General features: G+C 50.1%; 2 protein-coding genes across 10 annotated transcripts in view; one reads left to right on the top strand and one right to left on the bottom strand.

Moving 5' to 3' along the window:
- The window catches only part of ZNF395 (zinc finger protein 395), a 41,840-nt gene extending 28,878 nt beyond the window's left edge, over positions 1-12,962 (top strand). For all 7 annotated transcript variants that reach the window (XM_082468922.1, XM_082468921.1, XM_082468926.1 and 4 more), the window contains 7 exons: positions 787-896; positions 5,116-5,351; positions 5,801-5,901; positions 6,616-6,895; positions 8,244-8,336; positions 9,191-9,294; positions 9,521-12,962. In XM_082468922.1, coding sequence (XP_082325048.1) covers positions 787-896; positions 5,116-5,351; positions 5,801-5,901; positions 6,616-6,895; positions 8,244-8,336; positions 9,191-9,294; positions 9,521-9,632 — 1,036 coding nt within the window. In that variant the 3' untranslated portion in view covers positions 9,633-12,962. The remainder of the gene's footprint in view (positions 1-786; positions 897-5,115; positions 5,352-5,800; positions 5,902-6,615; positions 6,896-8,243; positions 8,337-9,190; positions 9,295-9,520) is intronic.
- Positions 12,963-15,487: 2,525 nt separating this feature from the next.
- The window catches only part of PNOC (prepronociceptin), a 49,522-nt gene continuing 40,324 nt past the window's right edge, over positions 15,488-24,685 (bottom strand). For 2 of the 3 annotated variants that reach the window (XM_082469061.1, XM_082469062.1), the window contains exons 3-4: positions 19,590-19,983; positions 15,488-16,186 (exon numbers count right to left, since the gene is read on the bottom strand). In XM_082469061.1, coding sequence (XP_082325187.1) covers positions 16,101-16,186; positions 19,590-19,983 — 480 coding nt within the window. In that variant the 3' untranslated portion in view covers positions 15,488-16,100. Of the gene's footprint in view, positions 16,187-19,531; positions 19,984-24,685 lie in introns of all 3 variants that reach the window. The other variant, XM_082469063.1, reaches the window with a different exon arrangement.

Below are 24,685 nucleotides of genomic sequence, written 5' to 3'. Positions count from 1 at the left end.
GGATCTGAATTGTAAAGAATGAATTGTACAATACAGTCCTTTGAAATAGAGGAGCCACCTAGAAATTTATTTCAGACTGACTTCATACTTTAGCATTAACTTATAGATAGCTTTAATTTTATTTCCAAATAATGTAACTTTATATGGATTAAAAAAATTATGTGTAAAATTTTATAGAACTCTGCTGTATACAGCATTGAGATTTACACTGGAAGATTTATTTTAGTATTTCTGGGTTTTTTGCTCATTGGCTTATGTACCAGGTTCTGTTCACATTCAGAAGCTATCACAATACCTCATCATTAATCTTGGGGGGTGGGGAAGGAATTGGTTAGTGTAATTGCTCCCTCTTAAATTTAAATATAAAACGAGGCAAGGAAGGTAATTTTGGTGATTTTGAATTCTAGCTGGCCGTCTTTTATGCCCATGCTTTATGTCATTGCTTGGACTCATTTTCCTTTCCCCCAAATAAAATTCTTAATTTTAAGCTGCAGACTTAAGAGTTAGGAAGGGAATTCAAGGGAGAGTGGAACTGCCTCCTGGTGTCAGCAGTGGGATGGGGACCAGCCTGCTTCTGCGGGCATTGACTGATATCAGTGTAGCTCAGAATTGAGTATTTTTCATGAAGAATGAGGAGAGGTCTGCATGCTTTATTTAACGATATTACTTGAGCACACACTGACTGATTGGAGTCAAGGCATGGAGGGGACAGTCTAGGAATGTAAGATGCTCACATGGCCAGCTGTGTCGGGAAGTAACCTTTGGCTCTCACCTGTCTGAATCCAGGAAGTCGGATGCAGTGGAAATGGACGAGATGATGGCAGCCATGGTGCTGACATCCCTGTCCTGCAGCCCTGTGGTGCAGAGTCCTCCTGGGGTCGAGACCAACTTCTCTGGTGAGGAACGGGGCCCGGGTGGGTTCTGGGTGTGGCAGAGGCCCACGACCGACCTCTTCTGCTTTGGGCAGCTAATTGCCTAAGTCGCTGGCTTGGCAGCAGGATTTCTGGAGTCTCTTCTCCCTGGCATCCCAGAGTGGCTGAGTGACACGGAGTTAGCCGCTTCCATTCTTTTTCCTCAGTTTCCTCCTCTGGGGAGAAGCTTCCTGGTGCATTGTGAAGATGATTGAGCACGGGACTGAGCCACACTGGCCACTTGAGTAAGTTCTTCAATGGGAGTAAGCGAGCGAGGCACTTGTGGGGCTGAACGTGGCCAGTGGAGGAACATTGAGTTCTAAAGGTAGAAACTTACTAAATGGTCCCCTAGTGGCCTCAGCCGATTCACTCCCCTGTTACAAGTGCCTGATTCAGCCTTGTAAATTAGTGTGGAACAAATGAGCTGAAGTCTAAAATAAATCTAATTGAGTAATACAAATCGATAATAAGACTTCACAGCAAATTTATAAATTAAAAGAAAATTCTAGCACAACCCCCAAAATACATCATGAGTAATATGGGAGGAAGGAGGGTTGCTGGATATTAGTAGCTTGATAAGACCGGTAGTGAACCTGAATGGGTTTTTTTTGAAACTTGTCATCAGGCTGGCCTAACTTACTCCCAGGGAATAACTTTTTCATTGGTGAGCTCTAACTGAATTGCAAGCTCCTTAAAAGCTTATAGGAAAATACGGAGTCAGCTCTGAACACATACCAGGAGGAAAGTGGCCTTTATAAGCATCCCTCATAAGTCATCTCCCTACATAGAAAATCAATTTAAGGGGGTGATAAGGCGGACTTAACTTGTTTCACCCAAGGCCTGTCGTCAATGGCTAGGCTGCTAGAGGAAGCTATTGCAGTCTGACGGTACCAGCTGTGAGGCAAAGCATCGCACGCCTGCTCTGTGAGCACCTGGGGGCCACACAGGCAATGCAGGGAGGAAAGGAGTCAATTTTAAGTTCTTAGGAAACTCTACGAGTTTAGGAGATGCAGGAGGTTGGTCAACAGGAAGAAGATCCAGGAAAGTGTCATAAAGGGAAAGAAAATCGTTGACTGCAACTCCCGTTAGGTTGTGTGTGTGTGTGTGTGTGTGTGTGTAATCCATCTACATATGTTCACACACACATCCCAACACCAGCATATATGTATCTTAACTGATAATACGCCATGACATCTTAAGTCCCCTTCGATAAACATTTTTCATTGTCTATTAAAGACTTTTTTTCCCATTACAGTATCTTTAAAAAAAAAAAATTTGTGGATTGATTGATTGATTTGGCTGCCCCGGGTCTTAGTTGCCGTTCGCAGGATCTTTAGTTGTGGCATGTGGGATCTAGTTCCCTGACCAGGGATCGAACCCGGGCCCCCTGCATTGGGACTGTGAGTCTGAACCACTGGACCACCAGGGAAGTTCCAATATATTTCTGATCTTACGCTGAAGTCAGTGGAGAAATAAGGCCCCCTTGGCAGCTAATTACGTTGACGTATTCTGCAAGGTGAGGTCTGTACAACAACCAGAACCTTGTTCTAATCGTGGATACTCTTTGTGCAGAATCCACCCATTCCCTCTGGTCTCCGTACTGTTAGGATGGCTCTGCGTGGGCGTGTAGAGAGCAGAGGGAATCACAAGGATTTCTTAGAAGTTCACCACGCGTTTGCAGGGGAGCACTTTGCTTTCATGCTTTGTTGACCCTGCCCTAGAAAATCTTACGACCTAAGGTAGAGTGATTTATGTTCCTCTTACAAGGTATAGGTTAATTTATGAGATTCACTTTTTGCTTTGTTTCGTATTTTTCCTTGTGTGCCAATTTGCCAGTGTCATTGTTGAGCCACTTGAATGGTTCCTCGGTGGAAGGCTGCTGTATTGTAGGGCGGGCCTGCCATTTGACCTGCTCTCTTCTCCTGTCCTGATGCTAGATGTAGCACTTCCGCTCCCTTGCCCTTCTCTCCCTGATAGGTTTCTTGAGTGGACGTGTGCGAACCGTTGACCTGCTGGCAGCTCCTGAGATCTTTCCTGAAGGGCTACCCTATTTTTAGCCCCATGTGTAGATGTCGTAAACTCTTGGTTCCCAGGAAGTCATTGCTTTGAGACTTGACAGTGACACTTAGGAAGGGCAGAGTTCTTCTGTCCCCTTCTGTTTGGGTGGGCTTTTCCTAGCGTGTGAGACTTAATTAAGGAGAGCCTGCATTGGAAACACAAAATGCTGGGTGTCTAGATTAGCCTAGAAGCGGTTTGGAATATGGAGCAGGATGAGAGAAGAGCAGTGGGATGTTTATCCTGCCACAGGGGATGTGGTAAACCATCTCGGAATCCAGGGTAAGGAGGCTCCGTGGAATGCTGCCTATGTTGGGAGTTGGGGCTTTTGGGGACAAGGCCACCATACCTGCGTGTGTCACAGTGTTCCCCCCTTTTCTTGCTATTTCCACATGTCAAAATTTCAGATTCTCCTATAGTAAAAATTAATATGGATTTATGGTGTCGGCATGGAAGAATCTGGGTCGGGCCTAAAGCAGCCCAAAGAAAGGCAGCTTAAAAACTGAAAATTTGACATGTCTCACCTGTGACCTTCCTGTTCAGACGCATTGCTGGGAGCAGGGCAGCGGGTTTAGGCCACGTCGGCTGTGTGGGCCTCCTGTCATCTTGTGATGAGTCTGAACTGCTCTCAGAGCTCGTCTTTCCTTCTCTAAGCGTGTTGCCTGTGGATAAAAGAGGAGCCACCTGGGCCACAGCTAGCTCTGGTAAAGGCTACACCTCCTGACAGCTGCGAGAGCTGGCTGGATGGTTTCTTTTCACACGCCGGTTTTGATGTACTTGCCTGGGTTTAAATGATCAAACAGGCATTTTTCAAGAAAGCCTGGTTAACAAGCCCTTAACCTGGCCTCTCCATTCCTACTCTGCTGCAGGGAAAGCTTCCCAAGTGGTACCCAGCCCTCTTGTCTGTGCTTGGGAGGGAGGCAGGAGAGGCTCTGCCCCTCCCCTCTCCCCGCTCTCCCCGTGCCTTTAAAGTGACAAGTACATTTTAATTAGGTTATCGTTCCATTAATAATACAGGTTTCCCCTGCTATCTGAAAGTAGAACGTTTCGATGAAAGCTGAAATGGTATAAAGCGGAGCAATTACCTTAGGACACATCTTGCTAACAGATGCACAGAATAAATCGAGACAAAGCGCGGATGCTCACAGACACAGTTCAAAGCTGTGGTGGCTAGGTGCTGAGGCGCTGAGTGTGGTTCCCAGAAAGGAGCTCAGCGGGGCCACTCCTACTGCTTGGGCGCGCACTGCCTCTGTCACAGCTCGCTGCAAAACCAACATCGAACGCTATTTTCACCTTTTTTCATAAAGTGAAAACCCTCCTTAGATTTCTTTTAGTTAATGAGAACAGATACTAATGTACGGTTGTCACTTGGTATTTGTGGGGGATTGGTCCAGGACCCGTGTGGATACCAAAATCCATAGATGCTCAAGTCCCTTGTATAAAATGGCATAGTACTTGCACGTAACCTACGCATATCCTCCTGTATACTTTAAATCACCTCTAGATTACGTTTAATACCTAAAACGATGTAAATGCTGCGTACAATGTAAATAGTTGTAAATACAATGTAAATGCCTTTTAAATGTTGCTGTTTAAATGTTTAATTGGGGTGTGGCAAATTCAAGTTTTGCTTTGGGGAACTTTCTGGAATTTTTTCTTCCCGAATACTTTCAATCCACGGTTGGTTGAATTCTTGGATGCGGAAACTGCAGACTCGGAGGGCCGACTGCGGGTCTTTCATCAAACGGAAACGGTGTAAAGCAAACGTTCGCGAAGCGGGGGACCCCTGCACACAAATTGCAGTCGCAGCGTGTGTCCGGCGGTCAGATGATCAGCGTGGCTGTTGCCAGGAATGTCCACTGCAGCGGAGCAGGGCCTCCCACAGGCAGCGCTGCGACGAATGGACCCACTCCTCATTTTTACTGACGCTCAGAAAGGGGCGGGGCTTGTTGGGGGCGGGGCGACATTTTTTTGTCTTTTTGTTTTTCCCCCTTGGAGTGGCAAAGCCAGGCAAGCCAGAGCCAGGAGTTAGATGCGGGAACCCAGACTCCAGACTAGAGTTTCCTGGCCCCTGCCCTGGGCTGTCCGTGCGGAATCCGGAGTGGACCCAGGGACAGGCCCCTGAGCATCCTGTCTTGTCTCTGCCCAGCTTCCCGCGCGGCCTGTGACCCGTGGAAGGAGAGCGGCGACGTGTCGGACAGCGGCAGCAGCACCACCAGCGGGCACTGGAGCGGGAGCAGCGGCGTCTCCACCCCCTCGCCCCCCCACCCCCAGGCCAGCCCCAAGTATTTGGGGGACGCCTTTGGCTCTCCCCAGACTGATAATGGATTCGAGACCGACCCGGATGCTTTCCTGTTGGAAGAACCAGCTCCCCGCAAAAGAAAGGTACGCGGCGTGAGTGGGGAGCTCAGCCGTGGATGGGCCCCGGGTCCTGGGCCTTCTCAGGCTCCATCCCGTTTCAGCTTTGCTTTGCTGCTTCTCTTTCCTCCTGGCATTCCCAGGAGCCTGCACCTCCTCTCCAATGCCACGTCCTTGGCCTTCTCACCTCTGCCCCAACCCTGCCTTCATTCCTGCTCTCCTGCAGAGGCCTCCGGCAGGCCTTCCTTCCTCCCCGCCAACCCTCCCCACCCCAGGCGCCGATGCCAGACCCTGGGACCAGCTGCCGAGTCCAGGCTCTGTGCCCCTGCTTGTCAGTGTCTTTGGTCCCTGGGAAACCCTTTCCTCGGCCTTCTGCTGGGTCCTGTTTGAAGGCAGCTAAAGCCCCCACTGGGTGAGGCTGGGAGGGGGCTGAAGGGGAGGACATGTCCCCCTTACCACATCTTCCTTTCCCCCAGAACTCGGTGAAGGTGATGTACAAGTGCCTGTGGCCCAACTGTGGCAAAGTCCTGCGCTCCATCGTGGGCATCAAGCGCCACGTCAAAGCCCTCCACCTGGGGTAGGTACGAGCCCAGGGCCCCTCTGCCGAGGGTGCCGTTCAGGCTTCCTCCACCTGCCGATTCCCCGAGACCCGCAGTCCCGAATGCCTCTGAGAAACTGGCCGGCTGAGGACGCCACCTGTCCCCGGCCTTGTGCCCTGCAAAACAGCCCCTTGGAAAGAGATCTTTGCCGGGAAGGAGACCCCTCCTGCAGTAGTGGATGTTGATGCTGTTGATGGGAAGGGAGCTCTCTCCACCTTGGCCGTTGTGTCTTCTCACCTCACCGTAGGAAGGAAGGTGTTTCAGTTCTGGACAGATAGAGGGCGATTGGTGAGAGCTTGTAGCTTCCTCTCGGGAAGCCAGGGAGGGCTCCCTTTGCACTGACTCCCTGGAGCTGGGGCAGCTTACGGCCAAGGAAACTGACTCAGAGCCCTTTCCCTGAAGGAGAGCAACTGCGAGTGGGTGGGGCCCGGAGAGGACCCGGGGCGGAGATCAGAGTCAGGTCTGGCGGGAGGAGAAGCCTTCAGTGATGGGGAAAACAGTTCCCGTTGACGGGCCAGCACGGAATCCCCCGTGAGCCCACGTCAGGAGCAGGGCTCCCGGGTGTCCTGCTGGCCTTCTTCCCAGACTTGCCAGGTGGCCCTGGGCAAGTGCTCCCCTCGCGCCTCACTCTCCCCTGTGTTTGGGCCGAGGCAGCATGTCCCTGGTCATCAGTGCGTCTCCCTCCCGCGCAGGGACAGCGTGGACTCCGGCCAGTTCAAGCGGGAGGAGGATTTCTACTACACAGAGGTGCAGACGAAGGAGGAAGCTGCTGCCGCTGGCGGCCCCGCCGCCGACCCGGCTCCCAGCCCCAGCCTGACCAGCCCGCCCCTTGCCATTCTCCCTCCGCCTCCTCCCAAAGCCCAGTCCTCAGGCCCAGATCACCCTGGCCTGGAGTCCTACCTGCCCTCTGGTGCTCTCAGCAAGTCAGCTCCTGGCTCCTTCTGGCACATTCAGGCCGACCATGCATACCAGGTACAGGGTGGGGACCTGCTGGGAGCTCAGTCTGGTGGCCGTGAGGACATTCAGCGTCCGACTGTCACTGGGCAGCCTGATTACGGGCCGCTGGCCACCCCGGCTGAAGGCCGAGTCCTTTGGCTGCATCACTAATCTGTGACTTCTACAAAGAAGAAAAGAAAAATGACTTCACGCTCGATAAATATGGGGATTCCAGAGTTCTACCTCAGTGGCCGTCATGAGCGGTTATGAGAAATCTGGATGAATCCCTGGGTAACCAGGCTGATGGATTTGGGCTGGGGAATTGGTACATCGCTGGCTATAAAAGGGGATAGAATAGTGTAGTTGGGTTTCCCAAAGCAAATCCCCAGTTCCTAGAATTGTGTTAAGAAATAACCTGGCACTGAGTTTTTTGAATACCTACTAAGCCTCGGGCTAAGCTTTACGGATAGAATAAGACATAGTTCCTGACCTTGTGAAGTGTGTGCTTTAGCTGGAGAGAGAAATGAATGGGTAACTATGGTTAATTATAATAAGTAATCAAAGTATCTTACTGGAGGCATAAGAAATTGTTGTGGGGACAGGAAAGACCAAGCTACTATGCCTGTGGGGTTGGTAAAGCTGTCATGGACGGAGTGGCATTAGGATGGTCTTTACTGCACGTCGCAGGTACTGAACACCCTGCTTGCCACGTGTCGGTTTTTCTTAAAATCCTTGTATGCCTACAGCTTGGTTTTATCCGACTCTAGGCTGATCTGCAAGTTTGTAATTAAAAAGCAGTGTTTCCCATCAGGAAGCCTTTACAGATCGAGGCATCTCTCCTGCTCATTAGAATGAGTGGCTGCTTAGCTATTTCATGTTGGGCCAACCTCAGGTGGCCCTTCGGGCAGCCGGCCAACTCTGTGAGATGGGGCCTGGAGAGGGCGGCTGGTGTTTTTACAAACAACCCTCAACCTGGACGTGCCGCTTCCACGCGGTTGCCTGGGGACGCCAGACCCTTAGCGCAGCCCCAGAAGCTCCCACTCGGAAGGCTTTTGGACTTCTTGGGGGAAACTGCCTCGAGCATGTGCTTGGTGGGTGATCTAGCCAAGAAGTTAATCCGCGGAGATAATGATTAAGTCATGAGGCTGGCATGTGCACCAGCTCCGAGAGGAGGGCTCCAAAAAAAGATTGGAGCCTGAGACTGAGGCGACTCCACGAAGTCGGTACTCTCCTGTTTCTCTTTGGAAGAGCATTTCGGGGTGTCCCAGAATTTCCCGGTCCGAAGTGCACCTGCTGCTCCAGACCGTGAGGTCACGGGGGGAGGGCTGGGCCCCGAAGGCTTCCTGAGCTGTGGCCCAGGCTGACGCTCTCTGATCTCCGGCAGGCCCTGCCGTCCTTCCAGATCCCCGTGTCACCGCACATCTACACCAGTATTAGCTGGGCCGCTGCCCCCTCTACAGCCTCCTCCCTCTCTCCGGTGAGTGTGCCCAGCTCTGAGCCCGTCAGCACTTCCAGGGACCCGGTGCTGGAGGCCGCCTCCCCGTGCACGCCTCCTGTACCCCAGCTTCTCGAAGGTCTGTGTGCCCTCGCCCCCCAGCTCGCCCCCCCGTCTACCCCCAGCGGGTCACAGGCTCCTGTAGAAGGTGGGAGGGGCGCACCTGCAGAGGAGCACGCAGATCAAGCAAGTTGATTGCCAAGAAGATCACGGGGCCAGGCGGGGTCCGTGTCCTATTTAGCCGTGAGCGTCTGTGCGTGCTTGGTAAGGTTTTAATGCTGAGAGGAGAAGGGAGAGAACGTGGGAAAGCTGGAGAGGAAGAGGGCGGGTGGGAAAGGAGAGAGGAGCTTGTGGGTGGGCTGTGCAGGTGGATCAGAGGTCCCCAGGCTACTGGGGACCAGCGCCTTAGGTGGCTCGCCTCTGAACTAAAATACATCGGAAGTCCTTTTGAACCACGCTTGGTGGGTTCCAGTCTGAAACATCTCCTGCAGGAAGGCATCACACGTTGTAAAACCCACGTGCCTTGGAGGTGCCATTGAGGCAGGGCCGTCCCTCCTTTTGTCCCACATATGGTGGCTCCATCCACATCTGCAGGGAGCAGCCCGCAAGGTGTCCAGGCCAAGTGGCTCCCTACTCCCAGCGGGAGTGTGGCTTTCCAGGCCGGCTCCTCCCTCTCCGCCTCCCCTCCCTAGCTGGTCCCTGCTCACCTCTGCCCGGAATGTCCTTCCAGAGAAGGCCTCCTGGCACAAGGCGGGTGTGGCCGGCTGTGCCTTGGGATGGTCGTCTCACCTTGCACGTCCGCCCTCGTGCTCACGGCCCTTCCCCCCTGTGCCCAGGTCCGGAGCCGGTCGCTCAGCTTCAGCGAGCCCCAGCAGCCTCCACCCGCCATGAAATCTCACCTGATTGTCACTTCTTCACCCCGGGCCCAGAGCAGCACCAGGTGAGACCGTCTGCTCCCGTGGCCTCCCTTCTGGCTTCGGTCCCCGCCCGACCCTCGTCCGCAGGGTCAGTCCCAGGGAACCACCCTGGGTGCGGGGGGTGGGGAAGCAGCTGGTCCTCTGGTCCCGGTGGCTCCTACCCCTTCCCGCCACCGCTTCTGGCTCAGCCTCGGGCCTGGCCGCGCTCCGGCCAGCGCGTGACCGTCCCCTCGTTGCTCCGTCTCGCAGGAAAGCCCGCGGGGAGGCTAAGAAGTGCCGCAAGGTGTACGGCATCGAGCACCGGGACCAGTGGTGCACAGCCTGCCGCTGGAAGAAGGCCTGCCAGCGCTTCCTGGACTGAACTGTCCCGCAGCCCTGCCCGACGGCCAGAGGACAGAGGCAGCCGCGTCCTAAGCCCTCAGCAGGGACCTAAAAGCTAAAGCGTGGACATTGGGAGTTTGGGCTCTATTGGCTAAGGTTTAATACTTAAAACGTTTTTCCCTCCTTCGCGGGAACGTTTTATTCAAAAAAAAACAAAAAAAACAGAAAAAAAAAACCCACAAAAATATTTTTTTCCCCCCTAAAATAGAAGAGAGCCAAAACTGACCAAGGGTATTCTGCAGCGAACCAGAGACCAAAGAACTGATTCTGCTCCCCTCCCCCCAGCCCGCCTCCCTAGGGGATTAGTATGGAAAGAAGGAACAGCTCATTCTGTTTCCTGCTGAGGTGGTGAATTCTCTGCTTTCTCCACTCTTCCAGAAGGGACGGTGAGCAAGATGGGTTTACTTTTCTTTAAAAAAAAAAAAAAAGGAAGAAAGAAAGAAATTTCTGGCTGATGACTCAGAGAGCAGGACCTGCCGAGGCTGGGGTGGGAGAGTGGGGGGAATCTGGGGGCTTTGTAAGGTGCAGCCGGCCCTCTTCTCCGCCCGAACCTGGGAGAAGGGAGACCTCGTCCTCACCAGTCAGCTTCCGTGGAAGTCGAAGGAAAACCGTTTTCCTGGTGACGACTGTTTGAATCTGGGCTCCCTGACGCTGAGTTGCAGCCCAACAGATATTGTATGGCTTCTCCTCCAAGCCCAGACTCCTCGTAGGTTTGTAAAGACTGTCCCCAAATAGCTGAGCCAAAAGGCTCAAACGAATTCACGTTGTGCGGTGTGGCAGTTCAACACTACCTTGATCACTCTTTCCTCTTTCCTTGAGGAGAGACCAGAGGGTATAGTATTTGTGAGAGTTGTCCCCTGTTCCCCGAGTGAATCAACTCCCCCCAGCTCTGGAAGACACCCCGGAAACACTTTGTTTTCTGTTACGGTGTATTCAGAAGCCTCTTTCTGAGTAAAGATCCCTTTTGTTTGGCTGAGAGACCCTGCCCTGAGGTAGGTTCCTCTTTGTCTCTGGTTTCACCAGGGATTTTCCCATGTCCCTCCAAGGCCGCAGGGCTGGGCTGGCGGAGAGAACAGACTGAAAGGTAGGTGGCAGCTTCCCCCATTGTGAGAGGGTGTTGAGTGGTCCCCAAAGGGTCCACTGGCTCACCTGCCCCTTTGGGGACCATCTGGTCTCCTTCCTGAGGTGACAGGTAGGACCGGACTCTTCAGTCAGTGCAGGAGACTTCTGGTTGGTCCAGTCAGTGTGATGGGGAGGGGCACTTGGATACAGTGTCACCTTCCCAGATACCTGCTGAGCGCCGTTTCTGCCTGCCGGCAGGACGCAGGAAGTTAGGATCCTGAGGAGGTCACGTGAGGGGCACCAGGGTTGATTTAGCAGCTGCTGGCGCTTCTGGAGACCTCAGGAACGGAGGGGAGCCCGGATTGCGATGCTTGGGAGGTAAATAAGCCAAGCTCTTCTTGTTGAGGGAGAAGAGGGGGGTTCCGCGCCGTGCCAGCCAGTGATGGATCAAGGCTGGGTGAGCTGGGCTGAGGGGAGGGCGTGTTTTTGTCTGGAAGCCTCACCTTTCTTCTGAGCGGGACTGGTCTGGGGACTCCTCAGGGCCTGCGTCCCAGATGTCGGGCTCAGGGAATCCCACCAGGCCACCCCTCTGGGGCCTGCACAGCGGCGTCCAGCCCTTGGCTGTGAGCGAGGCTGTCCTCCTGGTCCAGGTGGGATCATCTGGCTGCTGAAGCAGGAACCGTGCAGATGCCGTTCAGTCTGAGACACACCTGCAAACGTGCAGGTTTCCGAGTGTTGCAAACATGAGAATAGGGCTGTGATGTTGTGAAGGGTGATAGTGACCTGGGTTTGGTGACAGAAGGGAAAGACACTCTTATGCATGAGTGTTTTTGGTGGTGATGGGGTATATTTTTATCATTTAGTCAAGAAAAGAAAAATGTTATGTGGAATTCTGTCCCTTGGTAAAGCTTGAAACCAGGCCAGCAAGAGGTGCCCTGGGTTCTTCCTGCTGCCCCTTCAAGCTCCCTGATTAAAAGCTAACGCAGGGGTTGCTGTGCTGACACCTCACTTCCCACCCGTGTATCTGCAGGTCCTCCCCGAGGTGGGAAGGGGCTTCTGAGGTGGGGGTGGGGGGAGGCTCAGCCCAGCAGCCTCTTCCCTTCCCTTCTTAATCAGAGCTCTTGCTGGGTCTCGCCTTTAGAAAAGCTGTTTTAATTTCCCCCTCAGTTTGGACCGTGTAGATAACTGGATATAAAGATTTTGTCTAAGTAAGGCAGGCTTCTTATGTCACTGGTGCACAGGGCAGAAAAGGAAGAGAGAAGAAATTGATGCAACAATTTAAAAACTGAGGTCTTTTTTTCTTTAATGTTCTGGTGCGGCTTTCCCCGTCAGCATTCGCTCCTGCCTCCTTTCTGGAGGCGGTGGCCTCCTCTGGCCGCCCTCCTCCAGCTGCCCCATCTGTGGCTATCGTGTTGGTTCTTGACGTGTGGTCTGTCCTGGGGTTGTCCCATTCGTCTCTTCTCGGGGGTGGGGGTGGGGGTTTGTGAACTGATCCCGCTATCATGCCTGTTTTCTTCATCTCTGTATCTCTCCCTCCTTCCCGGCCCACCCGGGCGGCAGAATCTGATAGGAGGTAAGAGGCCACAGGTGCGCACTGGAAACTAACAGGACGGATTGGCAAAAGCAGGTGTCTTGGGAAACTATCTATTCCAGGGACGTTTCCCTTATTCAGAATATTTCTGGAAGTACCTTTGGAGTCTGTGGTGCCTGCTCTGAACAGCCTTAATGATACCAAATCTGCACACGTGCTTGTGCATTCAGTGCAGAGAGAGACCGGCGAATAGTAGCTGTGGGCAAATGAGGTCACAGGTGCAAAGCATAAGGACCAACGTGCTAGTAAAATGGCTTGGATTTAATGATCTGACTTCTAAGCCGGCTGTGAAAGCAATTGTGTAATTTCAGGAGGTATTCTGAGCCACGTCCTCATTGTTGCAGTCGGCCCGCGGCTCGACTTCTTGGAGGACGTAATGAATTTGGATGTGGAAACTCTGATTTGTTTGAAGAAATCTGTCCTGTTACTTTCTGGTCGTCCCAGGTTCTGACTTTACCAGGGGCAAATAAAAAAAAAAAAGGAGAAGAGGGAGACAAATCCCATCTGTGAACTTGTCTTACTGGCGCCTTTTCCCCCAGCTGTCTTCCAAGTATTATTTTTACTGTCAAAAAATTTTTTTAAAAATGTGAAATGTAATGTTTTTACAGCAACAATATGAAATATATTTTATAAGGAATAAAATGGTACATTGTCTGATTTAATGTGTGCCTGTCCCTTTGCCCTCTCCCCCTACAAAGGATAAGATATCATTGTCCTTGGTGTTAAACAAGTGATAGCCCTGGGGGCGAAGCATACACACTCATTTGCTTATAATAACAACAGGCAACATTATCGGGGACCCAGCCAATTGCTTACATGGATTACCTGAATAACCCACTAAAGAGTTACTATTGTCAGTCCCGTTTTTATTTTATTTATTTTATTTTATTTTAAAAATATAAAAATTTTTTATTTTTAAAATTTATTTTAATTTATTTTCTTCTTTTCATCATTCCCATTTTACAGATGAGGAGAGTGAGGCCCAGAGGTTACAAAACTTGACCAAAGTCATCATCTGGGAAATAATGGCAGTAGGATTATAATCTAGGAAGTAACCATTTTCTTTTTTTTTTTTTCTTTTTGGTCTCCAATTTTTATTTTTACAGTTTAATGATTTATCACAAAGCAAACACCAAAGTATCTACCAGTCATTCAAGAAACAGATCACTGCCAGCATTCCAGAAATTGCCTTTGTACCTCAAGCAAAGTGCCACTCCTCTCTTCCTCATAAAAGCAACCACTATTCTTTGACTTTCTATGTCAGTTACTTTCTTGCTTTAGGAAGTAACCATTTTCTCTCCTGCTTGTATTGACAACAGGGAGATGTTCCTGGCTGTGTACCTGAGTTTGTTGGGGAGTGGGCAAGAGACTAAGGAGAAAATGAGTCACATTCGGCTTATGGAGTGAGCTCTGACGCTAGGGAGTGACATAGGCTGCTCCCTGAATTCATGGGTTCCGTGTCCTATGATGGCCCACGTAGCTGGTTCAGAGCTGGCGTGGGTGGGAGGGGAGCTGGTGCAGAAAGCTATGTCTCGTTCTGGTAGCTCAGGGGCTGCTTTACGAAATTGGAGGCGTTTCTGGGACGGTGAGGCATCTCTGGGAGGGGGTTCTAGGGCCCCCTAACAGCACCCAGTGGGGAGGGTGAGGCCACTTGGAGAAGACCCAGGGACTAGATTACCGCCGAAGTCCGTCAAGCTCAGCAGCCTGCGGAGGAGGTTGTCCTTGGCCTTTTCCTCACCTTGGGGTAGAACAGAGGGCTCCTTTCTCCCCCTTCCCTTGTCCTTGCCCCACTTCTCTAAGAAAGCCCCAAAAGAATCATTGCTCTGTTGCAGTTTGACCCCCTTCCCCCATCCCTCCTTTAAATCAGTTTACTGCCTTTGGGCTGGACATTGTCCGTTTGCGGCCCTGGGCCCTCCCAGGCCTACCTTTGTGGCTGCATCCGAGGACTCCCTAACTTTCTGGCTTCCAGTTGGGTTTGACCAACTGGAGACAACAGGCTGGAGTTGGAAGGGACGGAGGAGTTGGGGTATTTGAATCTCGCCGCCCTTTACTGCCCTGCACAGTGAGTGGCCGTTTCCCTACTGACCGCTAGAGGGAGCTACAGTTCTCACTGGGTTCCAGTAGTCCCTCACCAGGGCCCCCCAGTTCCCCAACAGAGAGCCTTATCCTCCCTCCCTTACTGATTTCCCACGGCCCCGTCTACTTCTGTAGATGTTTGACTCTCTGCAGGCACTCCGTTTGGGTGGACCCGAGGTTTCTTGGCTGAACTGATTACACATCGTAACATGTTTCGTGTTAATTGCGACCCAGTCCGGGGGTCCCAAACCCGCAGGCTCTACATCACCTGGAACTTGTTAAAAATGCAAATTTCTAGTGAGTCAGAAACTGGGGGTGGTGCCCAGCAACCTGGCCCCCGCCATCCCGCCCGGTCCAATCACGCAGCTGTGGGCTTGCATCTGGGGACACAGCACAGTCGCAGCGTTTCTGCTCATGTATCTCGCCCGTCACACTTTACATAAAGCAGAGCCTCTCTCTTTTTGCCTCTGCCTCCCAGGAGAGGCAGCTCTGACCGTGTGTCTGGCGTCTGTGCTTCTCACTTACTTCAGTTAAAAACAGCCAACCAGGGCCTCCCTGGTGGCGCAGTGGTTAAGAATCCGCCTGCCAACGCAGGGGACTGTGGTTCGAGCCCTGGTACGGGGAGATCCCCCATACCGCCGAGCAACGAAGCCCATGCACCACAACTGCTGAGCCTGCATGCCACAACTACTGAAGCCCGCACACCTAGAGTCCATGCTCCTCAACAAGAGAAGCCACCTCAATGAGAAGCCCGCACACCGCAACTAGAGAAAGCCTGTGCGCAGCAACGAAGACCCAGTGCAGCCAAAAATAAATAAATAAAATAAAAAATAAACACATTTATAAAAAACGACAACAAAAAAAACAGCCAACCAGTTTCTGCTGTGCAGCGGGGTGATCCAGTTATACATATATGTATATATATTTTTTCATATTCGTTTCCATTATGCTTTGTCACAGGATACTGAGTGTATTTCCCTGTGCTATATAGTAGGACCTTGTTTATCCATCCTATATATAATAGTTTGCATCTGCTAATCCCAGCCTCCCACCCCTCCCCCACCCCTCCCCCACCCCTCCCCCCCTTTGCATTTTGGATCATATTCCTGGGTAATATCTGGATTTAAACATTTTGTCTTTTCTTTTTTTTAAACAAATATTTATTTATTTATTTTGGCTGTGAGTTGCGGCATGCATGCGGGGTCTAATTCCCCCATCAGGGATGAAAACCCAGCCCCCTGCATTGGGAGCGCGGAGTCTTAACCACTGGACCACCAGGGAAGTCCCTCTTTGTCCCTGTTTTTATTCTCACTAAAGGCTCTTCAGGAATAAAAATGCTCACTTTTTAAGAAAAAAAAAACCAGCCAACCAATTTGCTAACCATTTGCTCAGTAGAAGTTTAATGGAGAAATATCTGTTTAAAACAATAGGTCAAAAAGAACAACTCTTTTACAAACAAGTTATGGCAGTGACGAGTCAAAACCCCACTCTTGATTTCCTGTTCCTTGAACCCACCCCTAGAAGAGGGAAGAGGCGGGTGAGAAGGAAAGATGGGGCTTTTTAAATGTTAGCTGGAAGAATTACAAAAATACACTCTGATGTAGTAACAGGGTGGTCATGAAACATGCCATGGGGGGAGGGGGCAGGAAGGAGGGGGGAAAGGAAAGACACCAGATGCGGCTGGGCCCTGGGGGTGGAGGCCTGGAGACAAGGCCTTCCTCAGGGCCTTGGGGAGGAAGGAATCCTGATTCCCAGCCTGCAGGTCTGGGGCTGGAGACATGCTGATTTGGGGATCACCCGGACACCTGGGGAGACAGAAATGATTACAGTGGCAAATCTGACAGTTTTTCTGACCCTTCAGTTCTGTTTTCCTTAGTGCCTGAGCAATAGACAGGAGGCAAAGAAAAGCTATCATTCACATAATTAGCCCCAAAAGCAGCAAGAAGGGTTCCCTGTCTCCCTCTACACACCTGCTTTCCTGGCCCCCGGTCTAGTGGCAGGACCAACAGAATGAAGGGAGGTCTGTGGGCTAGGGCTTGAAAGGCAGAAGGGGAGAACTGCCCAGAAGCAGTTCTCTCATCCCTGGAGTTTGGAATCTGTGTGTGGTAATTCATTTCTTCAGGCTAAATAGAGCCCTCATTTATGGCTCTCTTTTATAATACAAGTGCTAACTTCACTAATTTCTCACCAGGAACGAATCCGCTTACTTTCCACAGTCTAGAAGTTCAAGGCCAGGGACAGCAGAAGAGAGGAGGGAAGTATAGGGCCAGGGAAAGGGACGGTATATACCACGACCAGTTGTGCACTCTTCACAGGTCTGTCTAGGACTGGTCCTGCACCCCAGTGTCCTTCCTTTCTAGGACATCATTATGTAACAGGGAAGAACTTTTGTATTCTATTACATGTTAATCACTAAAGAGATGCTGCCTATAAGCTTAAGTTATACATAAAGGCCCATCTCTGGGAATCCTGCTTCCCAGGTAATGAGCCTTAAGCTAAAATACCTTTGTTTAGCTCCCAGGAAACACCCTGACTAGGCCCACCTGTGAATGACTGCAGGGAGGAAGAAATTAACACATCCCCTCCGGAGGCTGATGGGAACCAGGAAGTGTTTGACCTTACTTCCTCCCCTTTTAGTATAAAAGGAGCCTGAATTCTAACTCAGGTAGGATGGTTTGGCTCTCCGTCTTCTCGGTTTGCTGGCTTCCCGAGTAAACTCATTATGCTTTGTCCCAACAACTCATCTCTCAGTTATTGGCCTGTCGTGTGGCCGAGCTTAGACCCAGTAACAATTATACTTTCTGAATAAGGTTTTTTTTTTTTTTTAATATTTTGGACGCACCGTGTGGCATGTGGGATCTCAGTTCCCCGGCCAGGGATTGAACTCACACCCCCCCTGCGTTGGAAGCGCAGAGTCTTAACCACTGGACAGCCAGAGAAGTCCCTGAATGAGGGCTCTTTATCCCGTGTGTTAGGTGGCGCCATTTCCTCCAGCCTTCTAAATATAGGTTGGTGTTGGATGTCTCAGGAGTCCAGAACAGCCTGGCAACAGGAGTCCCCCAGCCTTGGAGAAATCTCAAGCATGTGTGGGGCTGGTTGGAGTATGTGTAGGCGAATAAAGACAGGCTTACGGGACTCATAAATACACATCCGCACTGGAACTCAGCAACCATGAATGCGTGGAAAACAGAATGAGTGAGATGGTCACAGGAGGAGAGCAATCAATAACACCCAAATGAGCTGGTTAATATCTGCAGTGTTTCCATCAAGAACTTTACATCTTGAGCAAAGCCACAGACAGAAGCTGGTTACCAGTTATGTTTCAGTGCCACTCAGTTGGAAGCTTAATAGGTAACTAGAAAAACCAATTACCTGAATAGGGGCTCAAATAGTTTTTGTTTTGTTCTTTTAAATAAATCGATTCTTGCTAATGTGACTGATTCTGAACTGTCTTTAGGTAAAGAAAATGGTTGCAGTTCAGAGTTAGACATGTCTTCAGTGTTCCTTGAGGGTCCCTTTCAAGAAGAATATCTTTAAGATTTGAAAGAATTCAATCCATGCTAGTTCTGAAAAATTTACCATTAGGTCCTGTGCAGGTATGGCTTAGGAAAAATAGAATGCTTGTTAAGGATCCAAGAATATGACTTCAAAAACAGTGCAGGTTAATTCAGGGCCTTCGGAGATTAGTCATTCTGCTAAAATAAACACGGCGGCCTTCGGCTCACAACTTAATACCTATACCCGTGTTTGGCAGTGGATGTTTTGCAAACAAGCCAGCCTACCTGCAAAGCACTACGGGGGCTGCCTCCCTGCTAAAGTGTGGTTGCCAAAGATTCACACGTGTATTAATATACTTTGGAGGAAGATTTTTAACAATCTGGCTACCTTTGACGTACGGGAAGCAAAATAACACAGCACATGCAGACTTTTTCCTCTTATGCCTCTGAGTCAGGGAAAAGCCTCCACCTGGGTAACAATGTTTGGGGAAAGTTTTTGACCAACTGATTAGTTCTCTCTGTTAGGGGAAGTTTCTAGACTGTTTAAGGAAAGATATGAGATACTGCAGATAATCATATTCCCACACATGAATTAAGGCATATATGCTTGATGGTTGGGATTTTCTTAGATTTTCAGACAATTCCACTGTGCTGGTTCCCTTTGCCACTCAAAGTTACGTGTAAGTTGATGGGCTGAGGAAAGCTGAGTTTGTAATGACTGGGCAATAAATTAGCATCTCTGATGTTTATCATCTGGTCTGCGTTATAGGCACATGTATAAACATGTCTATGGGGGTAAGAACATACCAGAAGGGAGAGAGGAAGAAGGGCAAGCAAGCAAACAAACACAAAACAAAAATGGCACCTGGAAAGAGGCAAAAACTGAGGAAAGATGATGATCCCTTAGTCCCTCTTCCAAAAGCGACTCAGGCCATTTGGGCCAGATTCTCAAAGCCTTGATCAGGTACCATTGGCTGCAAAGAATCAGCCCGTCTCTGGCAAAGTGGTCAGATGGACGAGTGATGTGTGGAAGAAAGAAAAGCAGAAAGTGTCCTGACAAGAACTGGTCCTAACCAGCACTCCTTGACTGGGGGAGATTGGGAAAGTTTAATGGTTTCCATGGAAGCCAGTCACCTTGAGATACAGAGGGGAAGGGAAGGGACAGCTAAGCCATCTTTGAAGGTGAAATAGCAACATCACAGCCACAGAAATCAGACTCTCTGCGAATGGCTAAGCGTAGGTCCAGTTCTCGGTTCTTAGTCTCGGAGGAAAGGTGAGTGAATGGTTTCTATGGCAACCAGATAGGAGGATTGGTCCACTTAACTGTCCCCATAGAAACTAAGCTCCTGGAGAGCTATAGAGGAATTAGTTATCTCAACACACTACTATTATCCCCATGGTAACCAGTCTCTTAATGGCAGTGGTCAGTATCGAGAGCACTCCCAGAAAAATCTTTGCTCCCAGAGAGAAGGTGGGCAGGAGGTAGGGAGGTGGCTTTACCTCCCAGGCCTCCCAGGAGCTGAACCCCTGGAGGTGGTGTAGGGTGTGTGCATGTGTTTGGGGGCCAGCGTGCTTCCCCAGGCCAGGGAGGATGGCTAAGACAGGGGTAGAGGAGGTTTCTTTTTGCCCCCAGCTCATTCGGGCCCCACTCACTCATGGGTTGAAGTGGACGGTACAGCTGGGAGGGGCTCCCCTTCCGGCTACGCATTACCATTCTGGTTCAGGGTGCGCCGGCGCTGGCTGGACCGCAAGCTCAGGACCAGGTACTGCCTCATAAACTCACTGAACCGCTTCTGGTTGGCCAGCTTCCGGGCCGACTTCCGGGCTCCGGTGAAACCCCCGAACCTCTTCTGCAGCTGCCTCTGCTCCATCTCCCCCACCTCCTCCATGCCGGGCTCTGTCCCTTTCTGAGCTTGGAAGAGGCTCCTGACACGGGGCATTCTCTTCAGATGCTGCATCTCAGAGGCTCTTGGCTGGTCAAGAGCAGCTGCCACGTGCTCTGGGTCAGCAGGGCTGAGCTGCCAGGAGCCCCTCGCCATGACCTTGGTGCACGGAGTCCAGAGAGGGCCGGAGAAAACCTTCCCTTCACACTCGAGGATGCACACCTGCAAAGATGGAGGTGGAGGAGGGAGAAAGACCAGGGACAGCTATTGGTCCAAGGCAATGAGGAGATCAAGTCCGTGAGGAGATCAAGTCCTTCTGTCGTCTACTTTGGTGCCAATGCAAGTGCTCCTGAAGCACCTATTTATCAAGTACTGTGCAGCAGTTTTACATGCAGTTATTTAAGTTCGTAGAATTTCAGAATTGGAAAGAAGCAGAAAACTAGCCCAGCTCTGTCATTTCACAAAGAAAACTGGGGTTCAGGGAGGTGAGGTTAACTCACCACAGGAGACACAGCGAGTTAACAGAATTAGTGCACCAAATCTGCCCCGTGTTATAGCCTTCGTCGGGTTTTTGGAGCCAAACACAACTCATCAGGGTCACCCATAAAGAAGAATTTTATTTTGTTCTCTTATCAAGCTTAGGAGAGGTCAGATCGGTTTAAGAAATTGGAGATGTCAAAGTATGTAGTCACGTAGTTAAATCTGCATGGTTATTTTAAGGTCACCAGGTAAAGATCAACCTTGGTGTGATTCATTTTTCACCTCACATACACTAGTCATCACTATCTGTGCATCAGTTATAGAAAATGGGGGTCAAATTGACTTGTGGTTGCCAAGGGGGAGGGAGAGTGGGGGAGGGATGGATTGGGAGTTCGAGGTTAGTAGATGCAAACTATTACGTATAGAATGGATGGATAACGAGGTCCTACTGCATAGCACAGGGAACTGTATTCAGTGTCCTGGGATAAACCATAATGAAAAAGAATATGAAAAAGAATACATATGTGTATAACTGAGTCACTTTGCTGTACAGCAGAAATTAACACAACATTGTAAATCAACTATACTTCAATAAAATAAATTAAAAAAAAAAGAAAATGGGGGTCAAGACTTTGGGATGTAGGCAGGTTGGGCATTCGGGGAACATTGGACACAATTCAGTAGACCCGCCAGCCCCCGAGGAACTCCTGCTGCTGCTCTGTCTCTCCAGGCATCTCCATTTCTCATCTAGACTATCAGCCTGACCATGATATCTCCCACCCTCCTGACTGGTCCTGGCCTTGGCCCTTTCCTCCCACGTTCTGGTCTCCGATTAGGTCTCCTGGAAGCCTCTGCCTCCAACTTTTTTTTCCTATTTGCTGTTTTGACTTCACCCTGAATGCTCCTCTCTGTGTTTCTGGCCTTAGCCAGATGGAAACCGCCTTTCAACCTGACCTTGACATCATGGTCAGCAGGAAGCTGCAGAGCCCTTCGTCAGACCTCAGAGTCTTTGCTTGGCTTATAGGGCATCAAGAGTTACTGCTCTGCCTGGGCAGGTGTGGGACGTGAGAAGATGTGTGTGTGCCTCATCGGCCCTACCTGGGGAGCACAAACATCCACCCAGGTGGCACAGATGCCTCTACAGGCAAGGTTTCCAACCTGATCTCTAACCAAGGAGTGAGATATGTGTGCAGCTTAAATCACAGACCTCACAGGCTGTCCCACCAAACCCTCAAAACGTGCCCTTCAATCCGACTTCTCCTGAAGCCTTTGCCACCTCCAACCCTGCCCCTCTTTTGTCACTGCCCAGGTTCTCCAAGATGTGGTCATGTGCCCATGTCTCTATCTCAGCATCTTCCACTTTCTCCTCAACTCCTTGAAATCTGCTTCCCACCCTCACCCCTACTTGAGGGACCTCCAGCGACTTCCCAGTCACCAGAGCCAATGGTCCTGCTTAGTCCTCCTTCTCCTTGACCTGCAGCATCTGGTAATGGGGACCACACCCTCCTGAAAATTCTCTTTCTGATACTGCACTCACCTCTCAGACTGTTTGTGCTCTTCCTCCTGTGTTCCTAAGATTCGGTCTTTACACTTCTCATCTCTCTTTACAATCTGCCCCTTGGTGACTTTGTTCATTTCTGTGATTTTGGCCATCACTTCTTTCAGGGCACCCCAGGTCTCTATATCCGGTACCTGTTACCTCCTGAAGTCCAGACACTTCTCTGATCCCTGTCTTCTATCTCCATCAAAATGTCTGACCAACACATTAAGTGCAATTTGTTAAGAATAAAGCCCACCTTCTCTTCTGGGGCAGAGGCTACCAACTGCCCATTCTGTACCCATCTCCCCTCTTCCTTACTAAGAGAGCACTTGTGGGACTTCCCTGGTGGCGCAGTGGTTAAGACTCTGCTCTCCCAATACAGGGGGCATGGGTTCGATCCCTGGTCGGAGAACTAAGATCCCACACGCATGCCGCAACTAAGAGTTCGCATGCCACAACTAAGGAGCCCACCTGCTGCAACTAAGACCAGGTGCAACCAAATAAATAAATAAATATTTTTTTAAAAAAGAGAGAGAACACTTGTTTTCTTCCTGAAGGCCACATATATGTTTCCCAACCTCCTTTGTAGCCAGAGGTGGCCGATGACATATACATGGAAAGGACCAGGTGGGGCTTCTGGGAAAGTAGGGAGCTGATTTATCCGGGAAGAACATCTTTTTTTTTTCCTTCTTCCTTCCCTTCCTCCAGCCTCCTGCTTAGAATGTGGACATTTTGGCTGGTGTTCAATGGGCCGTCTTGAAATCTTGAGGAGACTCCGAGGATGGAACCATATGAGGGTGGCAGCCGTAGACAGGTAAAGCAGAAAGCGAAGGAGTCTGTGACGTGATGGAGCTGCCGTACCAGCCGTGGACTGGCCACCTCCTGACTTCTTTGTGAGGAATCAAATCTCCATCTTTTCATCTTTTTTTTTTTTGGTTGCACCACGCAGTCTCAGTTCCCGGATCAGGGATTGAACCCAGGCCAGGGCAGTGAAAGCCCGAAATCCTAACCACTGGACCACCAGAGAATTCCCAAATCTCCATCTTATTAAAGATGTTACTTTAGGTGTTTGTTACTAGCAGGTGAATTTAATTCTTATCTGATATACTTTCTCCACCCCAAGTCTGTCCTGCTCTGTGTCTCTTTGTCTATCTCTGAACAGCACCTTATGCCCCAGTTGACTCAGGTTTAGAACCCTGGGCATCACTCTGACGTCTCCCTTCTCAGGACCCCATTCCTCCATCCAATCAGCATGTGAGTCTGCCCCCTCCTTTCCATCCCCACTGCCTAAGTTCCTCTTGGGGTGCAGTGGCTTCCTAACAGATCTCTCCATCTCTGATCTTTGCTTTGCCTTAATGCATTTTATATCCCTGGCAGAATAACCTTCCTGAAGAATGGATCTAAACATATCGTTACTTACCGACAACTGTCCAATATCTGTCTTTGTCTATAAAATACTGTAACTCCAAACTCCTGAGCAGAGCATTCAAGTGGCTCCACCATCCTGTCCTCGCCCGTCTTTCAGTTTTTTTTTTTTTTTTGGCCGCACGGCATGCGGGATCTTAGTTCTCTGACCAGGGATCGAACCCGTGCCCCCTGCTGTGGAAGCGCAGAGTCCTAACCACTGGACTACCAGGGAAGTCCCTCAGTCTTATTTCTGAATCTTCCTCTCAACACCCCTCATTGCTTCAGGCATATGAGGCTGCTCCTAGTGCCTCAAACACAGCAAGCTCCCTCGCCTTCCCCACGTGTCTTTTCTCACTCTGTTCCTTCTGATGGAATAACCTCCTTCCATCCATCCTTTGGGGCCAGCCAGGCTCCAGAGCTACCCCTCAATGACACCTGCTCCTGGCTCCCTGGCTGGAATTGCTCTCTCCTGCTTCTGTGCTCCCACAAAACTTTGTTTTGCGCTTGTGGAAATTTGAATGCTTAGTATAATTGTAACACCTTATAAGACAGAATATGACAAGTTAGGGACCACATCTTACTCATAGAGGAATCTTCTCCATCCAGTAAATAGGAGAGTTTCAAGTAGAGGTTTGCTGCCCTGAGCTGTATTAATAAACAATTCACTTTATATTTAGCTAAGCGTGACAAAGGGAGAACTTTTTTAAAAAAAAAGAAAAGAAAAAAGATGAGAAAGGGAGTCACTGGAAGAACAGGAGTTGCAGCTAGTTGCAACCAGACTCGAACTCCTCGGCATTTAGCACACGCTTCTGATGTAGTGCTTGTCACCCTGTTGCAGCTCTTTGTCTTGTCTGTCCCATTAGACCAGGGTTCTTCACCTTTTTTTGGGTCATGGACTCTTTTGAGAATCTAATGATTCTCCATAAGGGATTCCCTCCCTTTCACCGTATAAATGCACATTCATGTCACATTTGCATATAATTTTAGGGGGTTCCTACATCTTCTAAAGCCTAGCCACGGACAGGCACCCGTGGACTCCAGGCTTAGGACCTCTTCACTTGGCTGCTAGCTGTGCTGTAGGGAGAACGTGTGTGCATTCCAGGCATCTCATAGCTGGAATACAAAGTGGAGTCCATAGTGAGGATGTGAAATGAAGAGAAACAAGAGGAGGAAGAGGGGGTCTGCAGCTGAGGTCGCCCAATGGCCACATTGGGAGATGCCTCAACTCTTCTCGTGCATCATCAAGGCATTGCATAGACTCCTTGGGCAACACCTGGTCCAATGGGTCCTACACCTGGGTGTGAATCTGAATCATCTGCAGAACTTTTTAAAACACAGAATTTCATAACCCAGTTAAATCTCTGAGGAATAGAACCAGGGTTTAAAGCTTATTTTTACAAAGCTCAGGTAACTGTGAGATTTGCCTAGGTTTGGAAACGACCAGTGTGGTCCATGTTCGCATGTTATACTGAGGTTCAGTAATGGGTCCAAAACTAC

The sequence above is a fragment of the Balaenoptera physalus genome (assembly GCF_965194825.1).
Source record: "Balaenoptera physalus genome assembly, chromosome: 7".
Classification (NCBI taxonomy): Eukaryota; Metazoa; Chordata; class Mammalia; order Artiodactyla; family Balaenopteridae; genus Balaenoptera; species Balaenoptera physalus.
Note: the sequence above shows the minus strand (reverse complement) of the source record. Positions and strands in the feature narration are given on the sequence as shown.